Source organism: Oncorhynchus clarkii, chromosome 29 (assembly GCF_045791955.1).
Source record: "Oncorhynchus clarkii lewisi isolate Uvic-CL-2024 chromosome 29, UVic_Ocla_1.0, whole genome shotgun sequence".
Classification (NCBI taxonomy): Eukaryota; Metazoa; Chordata; class Actinopteri; order Salmoniformes; family Salmonidae; genus Oncorhynchus; species Oncorhynchus clarkii.
In genome coordinates, this window is record NC_092175.1 from 29,083,318 (window position 1) to 29,106,990 (window position 23,673).

Sequence of the window (23,673 nt, forward strand, 5' to 3'; positions counted from 1 at the left end):
AATAGAAACAACTATAGTGACACCCCACCATTAAACTATGATAACCCTATACATAGCTCCAGAAAGGTCATTCCAATGCATTTTACCCATCAAAATGTTTGGTCGTTTAGAATATTGCCTCTCAACTGAAGTGACACAGTCCCAGAGGACAGCTGATCTTGCCATATTGTTGGTTTAGTTCTGTCTTTCCTAACTGGATTGTAAATGTCAATGTCATTTTTTTTTACTCTTGTGAGAATTGTTCAGTATAGCATTGTGTGACGGGTGGAGGAGTGAGCGGATTTAATTGTGCCAATTCTTAGAGAAATGGGTTGAAATCAGAAACCTACAACACTATGGATGAAACCAGAGCTGGTGTCAATAGAAGGATGGTAAATAGAAGCAGCAATGATACACAGGCAACGTTGAACAGATGCAGCAGACTGTTACTGAACTGGACTTAGTCATGGATCTATCCATGTTGTCTTTCCAACAGACAATGGTTGGAAAGATATAAGAAGATGAACCCTACACTCTTAGAAAGAAGGGTTCCAAAAGGGTTCTTTAGCTGTCTCCCCCTCCACCCTTTTTGATTCCAGGTAAAACCCTTTTTGGTTCTAGGTAGAACCCTTTTGGGTTCCATGTAGAAACCTTTTTGGTTATAGGTAGAACCGTTTTGGGTTCCATGTAGAACCCTTTTTGGTTCTACCCGGAACCAAAAGGGTTCTACCTGCAACCAAAAAGTGTTCTTCAAAGGATTATCCTATGGGGACAGCCGAAGAACCCTTTAAGGTTCCAGATAGCAGGTTTATTTCTAAGAGGGTACATAGGTGTGTGCTTAAATTTAGACAAAACTGCACCAAGATATTCTTTGAGTGTTCTCCTCGTTTGTGGAATATTTTGCCTGTACATGTTTACCATTACAGAGTATTTATTTTTATTTATATGTTTTGTCATTTATTTTGCATTGTTCGTCACTGCTTAAATTCAACTTAAAAATATATACATTCTATACGTAAGTGTTCAAATTTAACATGAATTACAGAGAAGGAAGTCAAGACAACAGAGGGAATATAGAAAATACTCTTGATCATTTCTTGCAATTGTGAAACATACACTAGTAATGAAAAGCAGACTTGAAAGATGAGACAGAAAGACAATCCAACGTTTCCATTTCATCCATGGCCTAAATAATTAGTTTATTGATTTATATTGAATTAATTAAATCCAGTGATTGCCAAACTGTGGACTTTTGAGGTCCACAGCCAAACTATTTGGTTGTGTATGAAAATGTAATACAAAGTTGAACTATCCTAATGTTTAGATAGTATCCGTGTTTCAAAGTTCAACAATCCTAATCTTTAGATAGTATCCATGCCTTTATCTGCCTTGTCTGTCTTCCTGTTTATCGGCTCATCTATCTTTATCTATCCATACATGCATCCATCCTGGTCTTCAGTTCATTTGTTCTTCCTGATCCGTTTATTTCCTCAAGCTGTTTTCAGCTATACCATGTTTCTGTATACCAGGGCTCTCCAACACTGTTCCTATAGAGATACCCTCCTGTGGGGCTCCAACCACAGTTGTAACTAACCTGATTCAGCTTATTTTTTATTTATTTTTATTTATTTCATCTTTATTTAACCAGGTAGACAACTTGAGAACAAGTTCTCATTTACAATTGCGACCTGACCAAGATAAAGCAAAGCAGTTCGACACATACAACGACACAGAGTTACACATGGAGTAAAACAAACATACAGTCAATAATACAGTAGAAACAAGTCTATATATGATGTGAGCAAATGAGGTGAGATAAGGGAGGTAAAGGCAAAAAAAGGCCATGGTGGCAAAGTAAATACAATATAGCAAGTAAAACACTGGAATGGTAGATTTGCAGTGGAAGAATGTGCAGTAGAAATAAAAATAATGGGGTGCAAAGGAGCTAAATAAATAAATAAATAAAATAAATACAGTAGGGAAAGAGGTAGTTGTTTGGGCTAAATTATAGGTGGGCTATGTACAGGTGCAGTAATCTGTGAGCTGCTCTGACAGCTGGTGCTTAAAACTAGTGAGGGAGATAAGTGTTTCCAGTTTCAGAGATTTTTGTAGTTCATTCCAGTCATTGGCAGCAGAGAACTGGAAGGAGAGGCGGCCAAAGAAAGAATTGGTTTTGGGGGTGACCAGAGAGATATACCTGCTGGAGCGCGTGCTACAGGTGGGTGATGCTATGGTGACCAGCGAGCTGAGATAAGGGGGGACTTTACCTAGCAGGGTCTTGTAGATGACATGGAGCCAGGGGGTTTGGCGACGAGTATGAAGCGAGGGCCAGCCAACAAGAGCGTACAGGTCGCAATGGTGGGTAGTATATGGGGCTTTGGTGACAAAACGGATGGCACTGTGATAGACTGCATCCAATTTGTTGAGTAGGGTATTGGAGGCTATTTTATAAATGACATCGCCGAAGTTGAGGATTGGTAGGATGGTCAGTTTTACAAGGGTATGTTTGGCAGCATGAGTGAAGGATGCTTTGTTGCGAAATAGGAAGCCAATTCTAGATTTAACTTTGGATTGGAGATGTTTGATGTGGGTCTTGAAGAAGAGTTTACAGTCTAAGCAGACACCTAGGTATTTGTAGTTGTCCATGTATTCTAAGTCAGAGCCGTCCAGAGTAGTGATGTTGGACAGGCGTGCAGGTGCAGGCAGCGATCGGCTGAAGAGCATGCATTTAGTTTTACTTGTATTTAAGAGCAATTGGAGGCCATGGAAGGAGAGTTGTATGGCATTGAAGCTTGCCTGGAGGGTTGTTAACACAGTGTCCAAAGAAGGGCCATAAGTATACACAATAGTGTCGTCTGCGTAGAGGTGAATCAGAGACTCACCAGCAGCAAGAGCGACATCATTGATGTATACAAAGAAGAGAGTCGGTCCAAGAATTGAACTCTGTGGCACCCCCATAGAGACTGCCAGAGGTCCGGACAGCAGACCCTCCGATTTGACACACTGAACTCTATCAGAGAAGTAGTTGGTGAACCAGGCGAGGCAATCATTTGAGAAACCAAGGCTGTCGAGTCTGCCGATGAGGATGCGGTGATTGACAGAGTCGAAAGCCTTGATGAATACGGCTGCACAGTAATGTTTTTTATCGATGGCGGTTAAGATATCGTTTAGGACCTTGAGCGTGGCTGAGGTGCATCCATGACCAGGTCTGAAACCAGATTGCATAGCAGAGAGGGTATGGTGAGATTCGAAATGGTCGGTAATCTGTTTGTTGACTTGGCTTTCGAAGACCTTAGAAAGGCAGGGTAGGATAGATATAGGTCTGTAGCAGTTTGGGGCAAGAGTGTCCCCCCCTTTGAAGAGGGGGATGACCGCAGCTCCTTTCCAATCTTTGGGAATCTCAGACGACACTAAAGAGAGGTTGAACAGGCTAGTAATAGGGGTGGCAACAATTTCAGCAGATAATTTTAGAAAGAAAGGGTCCAGATTGTCTAGACTGGCTGATTTGTAGGGGTCCAGATTTTGCAGCTCTTTCAGAACATCAGCTGACTGGATTTGGGAGAATGAGAAATGGGGAAGGCTTGGGCGAGTTGCTGTGGAGGGTGCAGTGCTGTTGACCGGGGTAGGAGTTGCCAGGTGGAAAGCATGGCCAGCCGTAGAAAAATGCTTATTGAAATTCTCAATTATAGTGGATTTATCAGTGGTGACAGTGTTTCCTATCTTCAGTGCAGTGGGCAGCTGAGAGGAGGTGTTCTTATTTTCCACGGACTTTACAGTGTCCCAGAACTTTTTTGAGTTAGTGTTGCAGGAAGCAAACTTCTGCTTGGCGTTAGCTTTTCTAACTGCCTGTGTATAATTTTGTCTAGCTTCCCTGAAAAGCTGCATATCACCGGGGCTGTTTGATGCTAATGCAGAATGCCATAGGATGTTTTTGTGTTGGCTAAGGGCAGTCAGGTCTGGGGAGAACCAAGGACTATATCTGTTCCTGGTTCTAAATTTCTTAAATGGGGCATGCTTATTTAAGATGGTTAGGAAGGCATTTAAAAAAAAGAACCAGGCATCCTCTACTGACGGGATGAGATCAATATCCTTCCAGGATACCCCGGCCAGGTCGATTAGAAAGGCCTGTTTGACAGTGATGAGTTGAGGTCGTTTGACCGCTGACCCATTACGGATGCAGGCAATGAGGCAGTGATCGCTGAGATCTTGGTTGAAGACAGCAGAGGTGTATTTAGAGGGCAAGTTGGTTAGGATGATATCTATGAGCGTGCCCGTGTTTACGGCTTTGGGGAGGTACCTGGTAGGTTCATTGATAATTTGTGTGAGATTGAGGGCATCAAGCTTAGATTGTAGGATGGCTGGGGTGTTAAGCATGTTCCAGTTTAGGTCGCCTATCAGCACGAGCTCTGAAGTTAGATGGGGGGCAATCAGTTCACATATGGTGTCCAGAGCACAGCTGGGGGCAGAGGGTGGTCTATAGCAGGCGGCAACAGTGAGAGACTTGTTTTTAGAGAGGTGGATTTTTAAAAGTAGAAGTTCAAATTGTTTGGGTACAGACCTGGATAGTAGGACAGAACTCTGCAGGCTATCTTTGCAGTAGATTGCAACACAGCCCCCTTTGGCAGTTCTATCTTGTCTGAAAATGTTGTAGTTTGGGATGAAAATTTCCGAATTTTTGGTGGTCTTCCTAAGCCAGGATTCAGACACATCTAGAACATCTGGGTTGGCAGAATGTGCTAAAGCAGTGAATAAAACAAACTTAGGGAGGAGGCTTCTAATGTTAACATGCATGAAACCAAGGCTATTACGGTTACAGAAGTTATCAAAAGAGAGCGCCTGGGGAATAGGAGTGGAGCTAGGCACTGCAGGGCCTGGATTCACCTCTACATCCCCAGAGGAAAAGAGGAGGAGTAGGATAAGTAGGATATCAACCAGCTAATTATTGGAATCAGGTGCGCTAGATTCGGGTTGTAGAGAAAACCTACCGGACGGTAGCTCTCTAGGAACAGGGTTGGAGAGCCCAGCTGTATACCATGTTATACAGTGCTCAGGATAACAGAAAGGGGCAATCCTTTGTAGCAGACTTAAAATGATGCCCCTTTTACTCTTATCTTCTGACGTGACGCCTTATCCCTTCTTTAGCCCTACAGTGTCTGCTCTGTGCTCCTATCTGCCTCTATAGGTTTGAATCTATTTTACTACAATACTATGCATTGTTCTTTTAGAAATATTGATTTAATCTGTGAAAACGATAACAAAGCTTTATCATTGAGTACACTGTGAATCCCACTCTTCCTGCATTTTGGTTATAGTTCTCAGCCTTGGTCCTTAAGGTTAGACCCATCCTTGTATTTAATACGGAGGGTTGTTAAGTCGTCCATGAGTTCCTGTCTATCTGACTATGCCTTGGTTCCCTTTCACAAATTTTACATTTACTGATCATTATTGCAAATTATGATCTATTAAGGTGCTGTTATGTATGACATGTGGACATAGATTATATTAACGATCTCTTGGTGTTCACACACACTTGTCTGATTATTTGACCCCTATAGATGGTTGTTTCATTTGATTTAGGTGCAGAAAGGTTCGTCCCCAACCTCAAGACATACCAAAGGGTTCAGTTTGATGAGGGTGCTCTGTGATTGGCTAGACAAAACCTAGCTCATGAGTGGGTGTTGCTGCTGTAAAAAACACCAGAAAGGCCTCCCGGGTGGCACAGTGGTTAAGGGCGCTGTACTGCAGCGCCAGCTGTGCCATCAGAGTCCCTGGGTTCGCGCCCAGGCTCTGTCGTAACCGGCCGCGACCGGGAGGTCCGTGGGGCGACGCACAATTGGCCTAGCGTCGCCCGGGTTAGGGAGGGCTTGGTCGGTAGGGGTGTCCTTGTCTCATCGCGCACCAACGACTCCTGTGGCGGGCTGGGCGCAGTGTACGCTAACCAAGGTGGCCAGGTGCACGGTGTTTCCTCCGGCGCATTGGTGCGGCTGGCTTCCGGGTTGGATGTGTGCTGTGTTAAGAAGCAGTGCGGCTTGGTTTGGTTGTGTATCGGAGGACGCATAACTTTCAACCTTCGTCTCTCCCGAGCCCGTACGGGAGTTGTAGCGATGAGACAAGATAGTAGCTACTACAACAATTGGATACTACGAAATTGGGGAGAAAAAGGGGTAAAATTAAAAAAACATTATTTTTTTTAAAACACCAGAACAACAATATGTGTGTTTAAAACTTGAACTTTTGTACTTGAGATTGAGATATAAGTGTTCTATAGGATAAAGAGGTTCAACCTGAATCAGTTTATGCTATAAGTGTTTTGCTATAAAAGCATAATTTCCCTCAACACATTTTGGTCGAAAAACTGCCAGTAGCCCTTTTTCCAAATGTGTAAACACATTAGGTAAGAAATGCAAGAAATCTGAAATCTTAAAACCAAGAATGCCTTTGGTTAAGCTGTGTATAGTTTGGTCTTCCAAAGCAATGTAACATCCATTCATATTCATTTTGCAGTTAAATAGTTTGGTCTCTAAATACGTAATTGATTCTGGGAATTCTTTCCTGCCTACTTTGTAATGATGTGTTGATCTCTATTTTTCTACATTTCTGTTTGTTCATGACGTGCACACATTCGTGTGTACCTGCATCTGAGTGAGTTCTTGACTGTTGATGTCTGGAAGAAGCACATCCAGTCATCTTACCTTTACCAGGTATTTCCGAAACAATGACCTCCAGCTGCGCTTAGTTTTGCTCTGTATTATTTAATCACTCACCAGACCTCACTATAGGTGTGCTGTGTGTCAACACGCCATACTCCACTGTGACCTCCACAATGAGTTTCTCTTCCTGCAGTTCTTTTAAGTTAATCTGAATTACATCTTTCTAATGGGATCTTTTGTGAATGAGCCTTGTCAAAGAGATGCAGGGCTTACGCAAAGCAGGCATCCACACAATTCAGAAGCTTCCCTGAGGTAAAATGATTAGTCATACATTAGATAAAGAAAATAAAAGCTGTATAGACGTCACTTTAATCTCTGACTGCTTCTTGAACATTCTCCCTGTAGTTCACGCAACGCAAAGGACTTAATACAGAACTTGTCATGTGATGAGTAAAGAATCTTCCATTTGTAGTTTGCACATGAAAAGAAGCAAACAATTTAAACAAAGATCTGTTGTATGATTTCCTTGGAACTTGTAAATCTGTGAATTGATGATTTGTGTGATTTTACATCTATTCATGTATGTATTGAATGCTTGTTTTCTACTGTTCTCTTATTTCCTGTTCCAAATATTGACATCTAGGATGATGCTGATAACCGTCTGATGGAAAAATGACAAATGAGAGACATCCTCCTTTATTAATGAGGAGGGTAAGAACTGTCCATAAGATGTGGGGAAACTATCAGAACTGTTCTGTAGTGTTCTCACCCTGTTGCTCTGCATCCTTGGGAGATCAAAAGGTCAGTTCCGACAGCCTCTGATGACTCTGTTGTAACACTCTCATTTTGTCCAACCAGTTGAACAATTGATTCTCATGAACAGATAATACTATTTTCATATTGTAGTAATGGGTCCCCTTCCCTGTATGTACAGTTTAATCTTCCTGGACCTTTGATCAGTGATCTTTGTATGGAGTGCAATGTGATTAATATGATGCTGCCTTGTTAGGCAGGCGTGATCAGAGCATCACATTCAGCTGATGGAAAGTTGTGAATTTTACTAAGAACAACTGATACAATCTGGACATGCATGTTCTCAACCCTGCTTATATTTCCTCTGATCAATCCAGACTGCAGTGTACCTGCTCAATGCCATGGTGCATGAGAAAGGATGTGGCATGAGGTAGCCTAGCGGTTAAAAGCATTGGGCCAGTAACCGAAAGGTCGCTAGATGAAAAAACAAGATGAAAAATCTATGTGTGTGCCCTTGAGCAAGGCACTTAACTCTAATATCTCCTGTAAGTTGCTCTACATAAGAGCATTCCACTAAATGACTCAAATGTAAATGTGTTGATCTATATCAGTATGACCGTGTGCACACGCATACAAACTGTATGGTTTTCACCCTGTTCATAATTGATGGCTCAGGGGGAGAATCTTTATGTTTGAGAACATTCTTCTGTCCTACAACTTACTGTGATAAAGAAACTGTGATATTGCTGTTCAGCGACAATAATAATCAGTGATGTTAATACCAACAATATTAATGGTTGATTACAGGATTACAATGCTGTATGTTATGAGAATCATCTACCCATTGTATATGAAGGACAAGTAAAATGGAGAGGATAATGATTCTGCAGCCACTCCAAAACATGTGCAGGAGAAAAACAGATAGCTGGAATATAAAATCATCCACTGTGTATAATTTCTGGAAAATATGAAAAACCAGAACCGTTTATTGGAATACATTTTTTTTTACATCAAACCATGTGAATCTGTTGTGACAATACTTTCTAGTATGCCTTTTTATGTATGAATGGCACACACATGAAAAATCCATATCTATACTGAACAAAAATATAAATGCAACATGCAACAATTTCAACTATTTTACTGAGTTACAGTTCATATAAGGCAATCAGTCCATTTAAATAAATAAATGAGGCCCTAATCTATGTATTTCACATGACTAGGCAGGGGCGCAGCCATGGGTGGGCCTGGGAGGGCATAGGCCCACCCACTTGGGAGCCAAGCCCAGCCAATCAGAATGAGTTTTTCCTCACAAAAGAGATTTATTACAGACAGAAATACTCCTCAGTTTCATCAGCTGTCCGGGTGGCTGGTCTCAGACGATCCCGTAGGTAAAGAAGCCAGATGTGGAGGTCCTGGGCTAGCGTGGTTATGAGTGGTCTGCGGTTGTGAGGCCGGTTGGACGTATTGCCAAATTCTTTAAAAAGATGTTGGAGGCGACTTATGGTAGAGAAAGGAACACTCATTCCTCTGGCAACAGCTCAGGTGGACATTCCTGCAGTCAGCATGCCAATTGCACGCTCCTTAAAAACTTGAGACATCTGTGGCATTGTGTTGTGTGACAAAACTGCACATTTTAGAGTGGCCTTTTATTGTCCTCAGCACAAGGTGCAGCTGTGTAATCATCATGCTGTTTAATAAATTTATTGATATGCTACACCTGCCAGGTGGATGGATTATCTTGGAAAATGAGAAATGCTCAATAATGTAATCAAATTTGTGAACAACATTTTTGAGAAATAAGCTTTTTGTGCATATGGAACATTTCTGGGATCTTTTATTTCAGCTCATGAAACATGGGACCAACACTTTACATGTTGCATTTATATTTTTGTTCAGTATATATACACTGAGCATACAAAACATTAGTTATTAGTTTATGTCACCTGTTAAATCCACTTCAATCAGTGTAGATGACAGGGAGGAGACAGGTTAAAGAAGGATGTTTTAAACCTTGAGACAATTGATACATGTGTGCCATTCAGAGGGTGAATGGGCAAGACAAAATATGTAAGTGCCTTTGAACGAGGTATGGTAGTAGGTGCCAGGCGCACCAATTTGTGTCAAGAACTGCAATGCTTCTTTTTCACGCTCAACAATTTCCCATGTGTATCATGAATGGTCCACCACTAAGGACATCCAGCCAACTTGGCACAACTGTAGGAAGCATTGGAGTCAACATGAGCCAGCATCCCTGTGGAATGCTTTTGACACATGGTACTTCATGCCCTGGTGAATGTAGGCTGTTCTGAGGGCAAAAGGGGGTGCAACTCAATATTAGGAAGGTGTTCCTAATATTTTGTACACTCAGTGTATATATTGTGGACTTTGTTGACTGGAAATGTGCACATGTGAAGGTGAAAGGTGAAATCAACACAAAAAAAGACTTTATCAATATAACGGCACATTAGTGAAGAAGCACAGAGGCTGCTGCTCTCTCCCCAGTGACTGTTGGACATTCAAGCCATGAGTGCCAATTTGGAAATTATCGAACAGTTACATTATACAGTCAGTGGGACTGTCAGATTGCCATTGATGAATCAGATTTTCACTGAACCCGGATACACCCTGTTCACCATTACATAAGTGTTGGTTGGGAGGCAGGGTGGTGTGATTAGGTACCCTGGGGGCAGATCAATCAGCAGCCCCACTCTGGGACTCACATCCACTGCATGTGGTCTGTGTGACAACAGCCTCTCCAGCCAACAATAGTAGACAGGTACAGGCATACTGAAACTGGGAAACACTTGATGTTGCCTTGCCAAGGACCTCTGTCCTTGGTCAAACTTTAGTTCCATCGTTGCATACAAACTGATGATGTCAGGGAAGAGAGGGAGTCGGCCATGGCAGGTTTCGGTGAGCAAAAGGGACAGGGCGAGAGGAGGGAGGGCCATAGACCGGCAAGGAATCAAGGGGTAGAGAAATTATACTGATACGGGTGTCCCTCAATGCAGTTAACACGACAGTGCTAAAACTAAAATGGCCTTAGAGGGAGGGAGTTTTATTCAGGTTTGTACAATGTGTGTTTTCCGTGTGTGTAAAACTAAAGAGAGAGAGTGGTGAAGCTTGAGGCAGTAGGCTATATGTTCACATTCCATATCATGAGAAAAGAAGTCAATTTTGAAGTAATCTTTTACATTCAAACTCAACTTAGCCTATGACCTTATAATTGCAGACATGTTTTCCTCTATAGGCTGATGTCCTCTAAAAAGTATGATATATTATTATGAAGCTGCCCTTATTATGTCTATATCCATCAATCAAACCATATAGTCAAATACAAATCTGCAATCAGAACAATGTAAATCTGAATGTACAGTGCATTGCGAAAGTATTTGGCCCCCTTGAACTTTGCGACCTTTTGCCACATTTCAGGCTTCAAACATAAAGATATAAAACTGTATTTTTTTGTGAAGAATCAACATCAAGTGGGACACAATCATGAAGTGGAACGACATTTATTGGATATTTCAAACTTTTTTAACAAATCAAAAACTGAAAAATTGGGCGTGCAAAATTATTCAGCCCCCTTAAGTTAATACTTTGTAGCGCCACCTTTTGCTGCGATTACAGCTGTAAGTCGCTTGGGGTATGTCTCTATCAGTTTTGCACACAATCAAAAACAGAAAAATTGGGCGTGCAAAATTATTCATCCCCTTTACTTTCAGTGCAGCAAACTCTCTCCAGAAGTTCAGTGAGGATCTCTGAATGATCCAATGTTGACCTAAATGACTAATGATGATAAATACAATCCACCTGTGTGTAATCAAGTCTCCGTATAAATGCACCTGCACTGTGATAGTCTCAGAGGTCCGTTAAAAGCGCAGAGAGCATCATGAAGAACAAGGAACACACCAGGCAGGTCCGAGATACTGTTGTGAAGAAGTTTAAAGCCGGATTTGGATACAAAAAGATTTCCCAAGCTTTAAACATCCCAAGGAGCACTGTGCAAGCGATAATATTGAAATGGAAGGAGTATCAGACCACTGCAAATCTACCAAGACCTGGCCGTCCCTCTAAACTTTCAGCTCATACAAGGAGAAGACTGATCAGAGATGCAGCCAAGAGGCCCATGATCACTCTGGATGAACTGCAGAGATCTACAGCTGAGGTGGGAGACTCTGTCCATAGGACAACAATCAGTCGTATATTGCACAAATCTGGCCTTTATGGAAGAGTGGCAAGAAGAAAGCCATTTCTTAAAGATATCCATAAAAAGTGTCGTTTAAAGTTTGCCACAAGCCACCTGGGAGACACACCAAACATGTGGAAGAAGGTGCTCTGGTCAGATGAAACCAAAATTGAACTTTTTGGCAACAATGCAAAACGTTATGTTTGGCGTAAAAGCAACACAGCTCATCACCTTGAACACACCATCCCCACTGTCAAACATGGTAGTGGCAGCATCATGGTTTGGGCCTGCTTTTCTTCAGCAGGGACAGGGAAGATGGTTAAAATTGATGGGAAGATGGATGGAGCCAAATACAGGACCATTCTGGAAGAAAACCTGATGGAGTCTGCAAAAGACCTGAGACTGGGACGGAGATTTGTCTTCCAACAAGACAATGATCCAAAACATAAAGCAAAATCTACAATGGAATGGTTCAAAAATAAACATATCCAGGTGTTAGAATGGCCAAGTCAAAGTCCAGACCTGAATCCAATCGAGAATCTGTGGAAAGAACTGAAAACTGCTGTTCACAAATGCTCTCCATCCAACCTCACTGAGCTCGAGCTGTTTTGCAAGGAGGAATGGGAAAAAATGTCAGTCTCTCGATGTGCAAAACTGATAGAGACATACCCCAAGCGACTTACAGCTGTAATCGCAGCAAAAGGTGGCGCTACAAAGTATTAACTTAAGGGGGCTGAATAATTTTGCACGCCCAATTTTTCAGTTTTTGATTTGTTAAAAAAGTTTGAAATATCCAATAAATGTCGTTCCACTTCATGATTGTGTCCCACTTGATGTTGATTCTTCACAAAAAAATACAGTTTTATATCTTTATGTTTGAAGCCTGAAATGTGGCAAAAGGTCGCAAAGTTCAAGGGGGCCGAATACTTTCGCAAGGCACTGTATATGTCAAACAGCTATGCTGAACGGAACTATGTGGTCTGTAATTTGTAAATACCATGATTTTTACAATAAGCCTACTGCTTGGAGGAATTTGACTGTTTGTGTTTGTGGTGGCCTCATATTTCAAACCCTCGTGACAGATGTCGTAGGCCTATGGGTGTGGTTTGTCTTCTACCTTGTTGCCATCCATCCATGACTTACGTGCAAATGCTGACTTGTGGTGAATTCACCTGCGGAGCTTCTCCTGCATTCTTCAAGCTCTATGAATGATACCTATTGAACACAATGCTAACCAAAGCTAAGAATTCATTTAATTATTTTGATTCAACTCAATGGGACGGTAGGAAAGAATATGGGCAATTTTGGTTTTCCTTTTCCTACCAATGGATAAATGAGGCGTCATGATTTTCTTAAATCTTGGGATGTTGACTAGCCTATGAACAACCTATGCAGCTTGCTCGATTATTGTACTTTGCTGCTGTTCATTTTCTAATTCAATGTTTAATATTAGTTTATTATGTATTCGACTTCTTAGAAGACGCCTACTGTAAACCTAGTCTACAGCCATCACTAAAGGAGCAGAAAAGCATGAGGATCGAATAGTCAAAATGATGGATCTTCAATAACGTTTTCTTTCCTCTACTGATACTCACGTCTTCTTCACGCCTGAGCCTACAGTACTTTTTGTAAGTTACTCCTGACCTTAGTCTTGTTATAAAATGAACAACAGTATGCTAATGTAATCGGTTGTAATGGAAACCTTATTTTAGCTAATAATGTAGATCTACATTTTGTATTTTGGATATTATTCCTAATGTATTCATTATAACCTCTAAGTTGTATGTGATTGTTGATCTTTTGGGGGGTTCAAGATGGCAAACATACATTCACAATAGCAAAATGTAGACAAAACTATGTGGGTTAATAACCTTGAAACGAGTATTACATGGAAGTTGTTATATCTCTGGTAACTGGATGTTTGTTCGTTTATTTTCAACAACTTTTAGAAGAATAGGAAACACGGTATACCTTCAGGTTTCCTAATCAATGTTGTGTTGAAAGGTACATGATGTAAATATCTTGGGCTGTGTGATGCTCTGAGTCCTTGGCCAAGCACAGATAACAAGCCTCTCTGGAGCATCACCTAGGACACTGGCCCTCAGAGACCTGCAGTTGCCTCTAGTTCTGACTGGCTGTATCCCCTTATTGGTCTCACATTAATAAAACAAAGTACCTCATTTTGATAAATACTTATGCTCTTCATTTAATCAGTTTATATGCTCATGTTTTTTTTTGCCGGTGAGTTGCTAACCCCCCCTCTCCTTTATTTCTCTCTCTCTCTTCATTCTTTCTATTCATGTCCTACTACATACAGCAGCCAATGGCCCGATGCCGATGCAATGGAACGATCTTGTGCCTCTGCCTCATGCCCTGTGTGATGATGGGACATCTCCTGGTTTATATCATGGTGTCCATATTTGTATCCATATCCTACTCCCCTCCCCACCTACCTGTCCACTTTGTTGCCCCAGGGGTCTCTGCCAACTCTGGGGCACTGGCCTCCCATCCCCTGGGCCCCTTCTGGAACCTTCGCCTGGAGGACAGTGCTTTGTGGAACCAGCTTCAGCATCTCTGGGACCGGCACCATAACCCCATTTTGAGGGGCAACTCAACTGCAGGTATGATCACAAGGCTTAGCACTCAGCCACCAGAGATGGAGGTCTCCTCAGACTGTGGCCCAGACAAGTGCTGGCTGCCTCACCTACCTGACTTCAATACCCTGCCAGAGCAGATGAGGGCATTTGTCCAGTCCATGCATTGCAGGGTGTACCCCTTCCTCATGAACCAGCCCAGAGTGTGTGCTGGCAATGAAAGCACTGGGCCGGAGCTACCTATGCTGCTAATGGCCATCAAATCCCAGGTGGGTAACTTTGAGAACAGGCAGGCTATCCGGGAAACATGGGGGAGAAGTGGCTGGGTGAAGGGGGAGCTCGGGGGGAGAGGTGGGCTGGTGCGTACAGTATTTCTGCTGGGTAGACAGGACTCGACAACGGGCCCTCACCCAGACCTTGGGGGCCTCCTGATGCTGGAGAGCCAGCAGTATGGGGACATCCTGCAGTGGGACTTCAGGGACACTTTCTTTAACCTGACCCTGAAAGATCTGCTTTTCTGGCATTGGCTTCAGAACCACTGTCCAGGGGCACAGTTTGTCTTCAAGGGTGATGATGATGTTTTTGTTAGGACAAGTTCCCTCCTGGACTACCTGCATAAACAGAGGGAGGAGAACGGCATGTGGAGCGCAGATAGGAACAAAACTGAGAAGATAAAGGATTTATTTCTGGGGGATGTAATTCAGAATGCAATGCCAAACCGACAGCCAACCACCAAATACTATATCTCAGAGAGTTTTTACAAAGGTGCATACCCACCATATGCTGGTGGAGGAGGAGTGGTGTACTCTGGTGCACTTGCTATGCGTCTGAGACAGGTGTCAGAGAGGGTGCATCTGTTCCCCATCGATGATGTGTATCTGGGCATGTGCCTCCACAGACTTGGGGTGGCCCCCATCCATCACCCTGGATTTTATACCTTTGATCTCCCAGAAACAGAGAGGGAGAAGCCTTGTGCTTACAGCTCTGTGCTGCTGGTTCATAAGAGAAACCCTAAAGAGATGCTCACACTATGGAGGAGGCTGCAGAGTCCACCCTCACCATGCTGAAGAAACTGTAAAAGGGTGGGGCATCAGACCACGGCCATTAGGCTGTGGTGTAAAGTACTTAAGTACAAATACTTTAAAGTACTACTTAAGTAGTTTTTGGGGGTATCTGTACTTTACTTGACTATTTATGTTTTGTCAACTTTTACTCCACTACATACCTAAAGAAAATAATGTAATTTTTATTCCATGTTTTCCTTGACACCTAAAAGTACTCGTTACATTTTTTATTCTTAGCAGGACAGGAAAATGGTTCAATTCATGCACTTATCAAAAGAACATCCCTGATCATCCCTACTGTTTCTGATCTGGCGGACTCACTAAATACAAATGCTTTGTTTGTAAATATTGTCTGAGTGTTGTAGTAAGCCCCTGGCTATCTGTACATTTAAAAAAACAAGAAAATCATGCCGTCTGGTTTGCCTAATATAAGGAATTTGAGAAGATTTATACTTTTGATAATTAAGTATATTTGAGCAATTACATGTACTTTTGATACTTAAGTATATTTAAAACCAAATACTTTTAGACTTATTCAAGTAGTATTTTACTGTGTGACTTGCACTTTTATTTGAGTCATTTTCTATTAAGGTTTATTTTTTATTTTTGACAATTGGGCTCTTTTTCCACCACTGCCATTAGGGCAGTGACCATAGCTTCAACCCTCGATGCTTAAGTTAGTTAATTTACTCAGAACATGTCATCAAGACATTTTAAGTCTGTTTCATTCCAATTCCAATAAAATCAATTCAACTGTCAGTTGAATTTTTTGCTTGATGTTCAAATAAATAAATAATTGTATTTTACATGTAGATAGAAACATATTTATTCATGTTAAATTGAGAAGTTGTTGTTATAGGCTTTTTACAATTTAACCATACGGTATTTGTGCTGGCTATTCTCAAAAATACAACCTTTTAATAACAGTCATAGATTTTGTATGACACACTATCACACACACACAGTGTGAAGTTGGTATTTTCACAACAGTAGGCTATCATCAAAACCACAAATATAACTCAAAAATATTACCTGCAAATTGACTTATTCATCAACACAACCTAGGGAAAACGAAATCACTTCGTGTACTTCAGATGGAAGTATCAGGAGTCGGTTTTCTCACATAGTTCATTCAACAACAAAAAGTCTTTGTTCTGAAGTGACGTTTCATTTGACCCCGGAAATAAATCTAAAAAGGTCATTCTCAAGTCGTCCACTCGTTTCCAGTGCGATTTGTGTTTTTGTTCACACGTAAGTAAACACTTGCTTAAATAATTTGTTGCAGCTTGCCCTGAGATGGGGTTTTACGAGCAATGTTTTTGACTATAGTTTTACGTTTTTCCTCTAGCCAGATAACTTAAAAAATATATCTTCATCGTCTACTGACTGTCAACAATCGCTGGCACGTTAGCTTAGCTAGCGAATATAAACGTTAGCTGTTGCATACGGACAGGTAAAGTTAGTAGTATTTTTTTTAACTAGTTAGAAAGCAATTTTACAGAACATAACAAGGAAGATGGGTTCGTCGAAAAAACACAAGGAAAAGGGCCGTGATAAAGATAAGGATGCCGAAGAACGTGGTCACCGCGAACACAAAAAACACCGTCATAAGGACCGGGAGAGGGACAAGGAACGAGATGGCAACCGAGAGCGGGAGAAAAGGAAACGGTCCAGATCGAAGGAAAGGAGTGTACGGGGTTCCGAGAGAGACGGTCGCAGCAAAGGGGAGAGGAGTACTGGGGAGCCTCGCGTAAAGAAAGAAAAAGTGGAGCCCGGATGTGAGGGCACAGGTAAATACATCAGTCATGCAGATTTTCACGTACAAACATTCATAACTACGTCCTATCAGTGCGCAATACACTCAATTATAAACTAGGTGGTTCGAGTCCTGAATGATGATTGGCAGACAGCCGTGGTATATCAGAATGTATACCATGGGTATGACAAAACATTTATTTTTGCTAATTATGTTGGTAACCACTTTATAATGGCAATAAGGCACCTCGGGGGGTTGTGGTATATGGCCAGTATACCACGCCTAAGGGCTGTATCCAGGCACTCCACATTGTCGTGCTTAAGAACAGCCTTTAACTGTGGTATATTGGCCATATACCACACCCCCTCTGGCCTTATTGCTTAAATATAGTCTGACCTATTGCATATATGACATCGAAGGTGCCAGGTTTTCTCCTGTGTTAACTTCAATTGTTATTTTCCTCTAGAAATTGCACCACAGTCTGCAAGTGGAGATGCCTCGCTTACCATTGAAGAGACAAAGTAAGAGAAAGACACAGACATTGAATGAAGGAGCACTGATGATGGTGAATTCTGAATAACTCTTCCCCGGTTTTCTTTCTAACAGCAAGCTGAGGGCCAAGCTTGGTCTGAAGCCTCTGGAAATGACTGACACCACTAAAGGTGAGACAAACTTGAGCCATGTTACTTGTCTGACTAGAACTAGATGACCATGTTTGTAGTAGTAAGGTCATGTGAGACTTGCTGATTTGTAATTTTACTGACTCACCCCTCCCTGTCTGCTGCCCCAGAGCTCGGCACGAAGGAGCAGCCAATTGTTGCAGAGACGATCAACCCAGTGTACATTAAACAGCAGAAAGAGATGAGGGAGAAACTGGCAGCTCTGAAGGAAAAGAGGCTCCTCAATAAGAAACTGGGGTAAGATCTAACGGCAGGAAGGCTGTACGTACACCAACTTGGAGTATAGTAGTTAGTGATCCAATTAATTTTATTTTTCTCTTCCTCTCCTGCTGTGATTTTCAGGAAAGTGAAGACCTTAGCAGAAGAAGACTGGCTGGATGACACTGTTGCCTGGGTTGAGAGGAGCCGGAAGATGTCCAAAGAGAAAGAACTGGCAGAGAAGAGAGTGAGTAGGGTGGGAACCATGGGGGAAGGATGAGGGCTGTGAGATGAAAGGAGCTGTTTGTGTGTATTAGTCATGATGTTATTTTGTACTCAGTTTTTAATTGGTTCCTTTATTTCCTTTCTTTCCCTATAGGCCAAGCTTCTGCAGGAGATGGATGAGGAGTTTGGTGTGAGCAATCTGGTGGAGGAGGAGTTTGGACAGACCAAGAAGGTAAAATCTGCTCTCGTGTGATGAATATCTCAACTGCTTAAATTACTGGTGTGTGTGTGATTGCAAGCTAGATATAAACAGCATTCCGGCAATATGCCAGTCCCCCCCTGTGAAGCCACTACCCCTAAGGGAGGCACTTTATGTCTTGATTCTGTGCAGACTGAGTTGTTAAGTGATCTGATGTGAGAGAATGCCTCTAGGTCTTATGTTCTTCTGCGTGTCTTTGTTATAGGTCGCTTACAGCTCCCGGGACCTAAAGGGTCTCACTGTCCAGCACAAGATGGAGTCATTTAATGAAGGGGAGACTATCATTCTCACACTGCAAGACAAAGGTGAGAGCAGGTTGAAATGTTACCAATAACACACAAATATATTAATGAAGACCATGCTTAAGCCAGACCCACATCATAAACATAGTGGTACATGCCCACCCACTCATTGCCCTTTTGTGTGTCTTTCAGGTGTGCTTGATGAAGAGGGGGGCGATGTTCTTGTAAATGTGGGTCTGGTGGATAAAGAAAATGCTGAGAAGAATGTGGAGTTGAAGAAGAAAAAGCCTGATTACAAAGCATATGAAGAGGACGAGAGTGTGGATGACATGGTTACGGTAAGGACGAGAGTGTGGATGACATGGTTACGGTAAGGACGAGAGAGTGTGGATGACATGGTTACGGTAAGGACGAGAGAGTGTGGATGACATGGTTAGGGTAAGGACGAGAGAGTGTGGATGACATGGTTAGGGTAAGGCATGAAGTGTCAACTTCGTTTTTCATTATTTCTGAAATACTTTTATGTCACTCTCACCGCTTAATTCAATCTCACTGTCCAATGTTCACCTCTGCAGTTCAAGCCGCGTACTGTGCTGGGCAAGTATGATGAGGAGATTGATGGAGAGAAGAAGAAGAGTTTCCGGCTGAGCAAAGGGGGCTGTGCTGAGGGGGAACGGGAACGGGAGCTCCAGGCCATCAGGGAGACCCTGAGGAACCAGGCCCAGTCCCTGGAGATGCCTGTTCTCGCTATTGCCTCAGAGTACTACACACCCCAGGAGATGGTGAGGGCTGTGGGTAGGGGGTGCTCTAGAGAGGGCCTTGGAAGCTGTCCTTTGTATATATATATATATATATTTGCTCTTGTCTCAGATGTACTGCTTGAATGTGTTTTCTTTTGAATATTAAGTCTGTGTGTGTGTTTTTGGAAAATTGTTCACACACTGAGTTATCGTTAATTGTTGTCATTATTCACAGACAGGTTCTTACTTATTTTGTTATTATAGGTGGGCTTTAAGAAGACCAAGCAGCGCGTCAGGAAGATCAGGAAGAAGGAGAAGGCATTGCCTGATGAGCTCCAATTAGACGACACACGCAACACCGACTTTGGCTCCAGGTTCTGCTCCCATCAGCTTCAATATGAATGACAGAGTAGCCTTTTTTTTTTGTCTGACTCTTTCTCTCTTCTTCAGGGCTCGGGGTCGGGGTCGCAAGCAGTTGGATGAGGAGGGCCAGGAAGGGGTGAAGGAGCGTGTCATCATACCGGGACTAGATGTACCCCAACAGTCAGATGACATCAGGATGGCGGACATGGACATCAGTGACGATGGTGAGGGAGACATCTGTTAGTGGTTTAGTGATGAGCTAAGTACATGTCTGGTTCACTCATGCCTGGTTTACTTCAATATTATGACAACACTTACTCTTTATTTTTCCTTCAGAGAACTTCACCCCCCCTGATCCGGCTGTGCTGGAGGAGGACGAGGCAGAGCAGGAGCTGCAAAAGCAGCTGGAGAAACAACGAAAACTCAAACAGAAACAGCTGCTCAAAAACTCTGGGGAAAAGGTGTGAACATTCTGTTCAGAGCTGTTCCTCTTTACGATGCTAGAATATCACTGTGGCCAAAGATCAGTATACCGGATAGGATATTTCCTTTGACAATGGAAAACCGCAATATTGAGTGGATTACTAACAAATCTGTTGTGATATTTAATCACCAATAAATGTTTAAACATTGTTCTCACTCTCTTGGCCCTCAGGTGGCAGAGCAGGTCCGAGGGCTTGCAAGAGGGGACGACAGTGACGATGATGAAGACAAGAACAACCTGAACATTGTGTTCAATGCCACCTCTGAGTTCTGCAGAACTCTGGGTGACATCCCCACCTACGGCCTGTCGGGAAACCGAGAGGACCAGGAGGACATCATGGTGGGTACAGTGCAAGAGACAGGCTATAGCTAACTGTTCATTTAAAAAAATGTACCTCATTAGAATTGGCACATGACCACCTCATGAACAAGGAAGCAATTCTAATGTGCTCAGTAAGGAGAATTGAAATAACCATGAGCTCTGTGTGTTTGCACTTGAACACTGGTTTGTCTATTGTATAAACTGTATTCTTCTGTTGTAGGATTTCGAGCAGGAGGCGGAGAGAGATGGCGCTGGCGGTTCAGACTCCGACGGGGATGAGAATGTTGGCTGGAGCATCGTCAACGTGGATGAGGAGCAGAAGCAGCCTGATGTGAGTCATCCTACTGCCTTGTAGTCTCATGCATATTCCCATGCATTTACCAGTAGTGCTCATTTTGGAGTCCTCTAGTAGGTAATATAGAGAATAACATACCATGACCCATAAGAATACGCAAAGCTTTTTCCCCCTGAACTACTGAAGTGAAAACGTGTCCACTGGGTGTGCTTGACTTGCCTCTTACTTCTTTCTTGTAGTTTGCCACAGCCTCGACCACCATCCTGGATGAAGAACCCATTGTCAACTCTGGGCTGGCTGCTGCCTTGGCGCTCTGTAAGAATAAGGGTAAGAGAGACGTCCCCACTTTGACAGTATTTGTTTAGAAAAGGACCGTAGTGTTTTTTATTTATTCCTCTCGTCTCCTATCTCCATAGTTTCATTCATGCTCTCATATATTCTTCTTCTCTCCCTTAGGTCTCTTGGACACTCAAATGCAGAAGATATCCCGTGTCCGTGCGCCTACCGGTGCCCTGCCCAATGATAACTACAGCATTGAGGACAAGATGTGAGCTACCTTTACTTTTTGTGCTTATGTTAGTTAAATAATCACCACTTTCTCAAACACATTGCAAAAGTTACAACATAAATAAAATGGCATGTAATTAGTAATTTACCTTTCTTTTGGGGCTCAAAGCCTGGGTTGCTCATGTGTAATGTATGAAAACCCGTTAGCCTCCATGGAATACTCTGTCCTTGTTTCTCCAACTCCAGGACGATAGATGACAAGTACAGTCGGAGGGAGGAATATAGAGGCTTCACCCAGGACTTCAAGGAGAAGGACGCCTACAAGCCAGATGTCAAGATTGAGTATGTGGATGAATCTGGACGGAAGCTCACTCCCAAAGAGGTACATTGTTATTTAAAATTCCCTTAAAATCATTGACATGTAGAATGATGATTTTTGTCAAATGTGTCAATTGCTGTTTTTAATCTAGGTAAATGGTGCTCATTGAGAATATTTCACGCTAGCCCTATTCTTTCTCTAGGCTTTCCGGCAGCTCTCACATCGGTTCCATGGGAAGGGATCTGGCAAGATGAAGACTGAGAGGAGGATGAAAAAGCTGGAAGAGGAAGCGGTATGTCTTAACTAAGCTCACTCAAAGATTATTATTTATTTTAACTGAAATCTGAACTTTATTTTTTTTATCTAATACTTTTCATCACATATGGCTTTCAATTGAATGACACTTTATTTCCAGGCCTTACTAGAAAATTAATGTTGCAGGGCTTGCCCAATTTGAGTCCTTGAGGATATGACCTAGCAAGCTTCCAGTCTAGTCAGTGGTTTGACCGAGTATGTATTTAAATACCTCTCCCCCCACGTGTCTCTTATCAGCTGCTGAAGAAGATGAGCAGTAGTGATACCCCTCTGGGAACTGTCGCTTTGCTTCAGGAGAAACAGAAGTCACAGAAAACCCCCTACATTGTGCTGAGTGGGAGTGGGAAGAGCATGAATGCGTGAGTATTTTATAAACCTCTTTATTTTTTCTTTCACCCTGTCTTGTATGTATTTCTAGTCTAATTATAGTGCCACTTTTTGTGATTGATTAAACCTGGGATGGGCAACTGGCATCCCCCTTTTTGTCGGAACTCAGTCTGGGTCTCAACTTACTGTTGAAAATATGAATAGTAGAATACACAAGGTGCAATTTTGAAATTTGGTTGTGCATCAGCAGTTTCTCTGTCAGTCACTGACTGATACTCAATTTGCCCGTGTCAGCAAATATTTTTTTTAATTGTTAAATTAGTCTAGCGGCCAGTTATCTGAATTTTGTAGTACTCATGGTAAAATGACCAACCGGCGGGCCCCTGTTGATTCTGTTAGTCACCCCCACTCAGTTATATTAAAAACTGCAAACCTTTCTCTCCGCCCATGGCAAAATGTGTAAACGTGCAGGAAATTAACTCTAAAACAACTTTTTACAACAAAATGTCACATGGGGCTCCCCAAAAGGCTGGCTGGCTGGCTGTGTGTGGGAACGCAGACCCACGAGCCACTGCGGTCCCTCATGAGTTCTGATTGGGCTAAATGTATCCCCCCTTTCCCCCTTTTTTTTGTGGCCCCACCCCATCAGTTTCCCATCTGTGGATTACACAGAGCAGGGTTGCAAGTAACAGCTCAGGGTATTTCCTTTCAATGTTTTTAATTTTAAGGAGAATGTGAACTGAGTATGTACCTAGTTATTCGTCACACTGTCTGTTTCACTCTTAATGTGCTTTATCTGTAATCCTCCTCTTTCCCCAGAAACAACATCACCAAATAAATGTGGTTGAGGAGGGATCTGACCAGTGAGGATGTGTGCCGTGCACCATTACACAGACACACATACAGACAAACTGATAAGTTTATTTTCCTTATTGAATAAAATCAAGTAGCGGCCTATTACTGTTGTGTGTGTAAAGAAAGTCGGTGTTGCTTTTGACCCTGGATTTATGTCTACAATGATTATAATTTGTTATTTACATACATTAAAGATTTGACATGACTTTGTCTGGTTTCTTTACAGATGTTTGCAGCATGTGAATGCTTGCAGTTGAAGGTACATACCTGACTAGTAGTGCTGAGCGATTAGTGCTTTTTGAGTTTGCATTTGGTTAGATTCTTTTTAAAATATCACGTTTTTCAGTTCTTTTTATTTTTGTACACATGCATTATGAAATGACATGAGCTTCAAAATCCTCAAATAGTGAACATTCAATTGCCAATGTATTGCATTGTCTCTGACAGGTCCATATAGGAAATTACTATAAAATACAATTATTTCAGTTTTATTTAATGACATTGGTTGTGTTTGTAAACTCAATCTGGAGCGTGCTCTGGGTTTACGTAAATTCA

At 42.2% G+C, this 23,673-nt stretch overlaps 3 protein-coding genes across 3 annotated transcripts in view; 2 read left to right on the forward strand and 1 right to left on the reverse strand.

Annotated features, from left to right (window-relative positions):
• The window catches only part of LOC139387827 (mannose-P-dolichol utilization defect 1 protein-like), a 275,911-nt gene that overhangs the window by 174,273 nt on the left and 77,965 nt on the right, over positions 1 to 23,673 (reverse strand). The window lies entirely within an intron of this gene.
• LOC139388494 (N-acetyllactosaminide beta-1,3-N-acetylglucosaminyltransferase 2) lies at positions 13,898 to 15,560 on the forward strand. Its single transcript, XM_071135191.1, has one exon. It carries the CDS (start codon positions 13,898 to 13,900, stop codon positions 15,233 to 15,235), a length of 1,338 nt encoding a protein of 445 aa, XP_070991292.1. The 3' UTR covers positions 15,236 to 15,560.
• Positions 16,402 to 23,323, forward strand: LOC139388806 (U4/U6.U5 tri-snRNP-associated protein 1-like). The gene is made up of 20 exons (XM_071135738.1): positions 16,402 to 17,022; positions 17,455 to 17,509; positions 17,595 to 17,650; positions 17,779 to 17,905; positions 18,011 to 18,113; positions 18,246 to 18,323; positions 18,556 to 18,655; positions 18,785 to 18,930; positions 19,168 to 19,374; positions 19,597 to 19,706; positions 19,783 to 19,919; positions 20,032 to 20,156; positions 20,351 to 20,518; positions 20,721 to 20,831; positions 21,035 to 21,122; positions 21,252 to 21,342; positions 21,549 to 21,684; positions 21,824 to 21,913; positions 22,174 to 22,295; positions 23,083 to 23,323. The coding sequence occupies exons 1-20, from the start codon at positions 16,749 to 16,751 to the stop codon at positions 23,099 to 23,101; spliced, it is 2,343 nt and encodes a 780-aa protein (XP_070991839.1). The 5' UTR covers positions 16,402 to 16,748; the 3' UTR covers positions 23,102 to 23,323.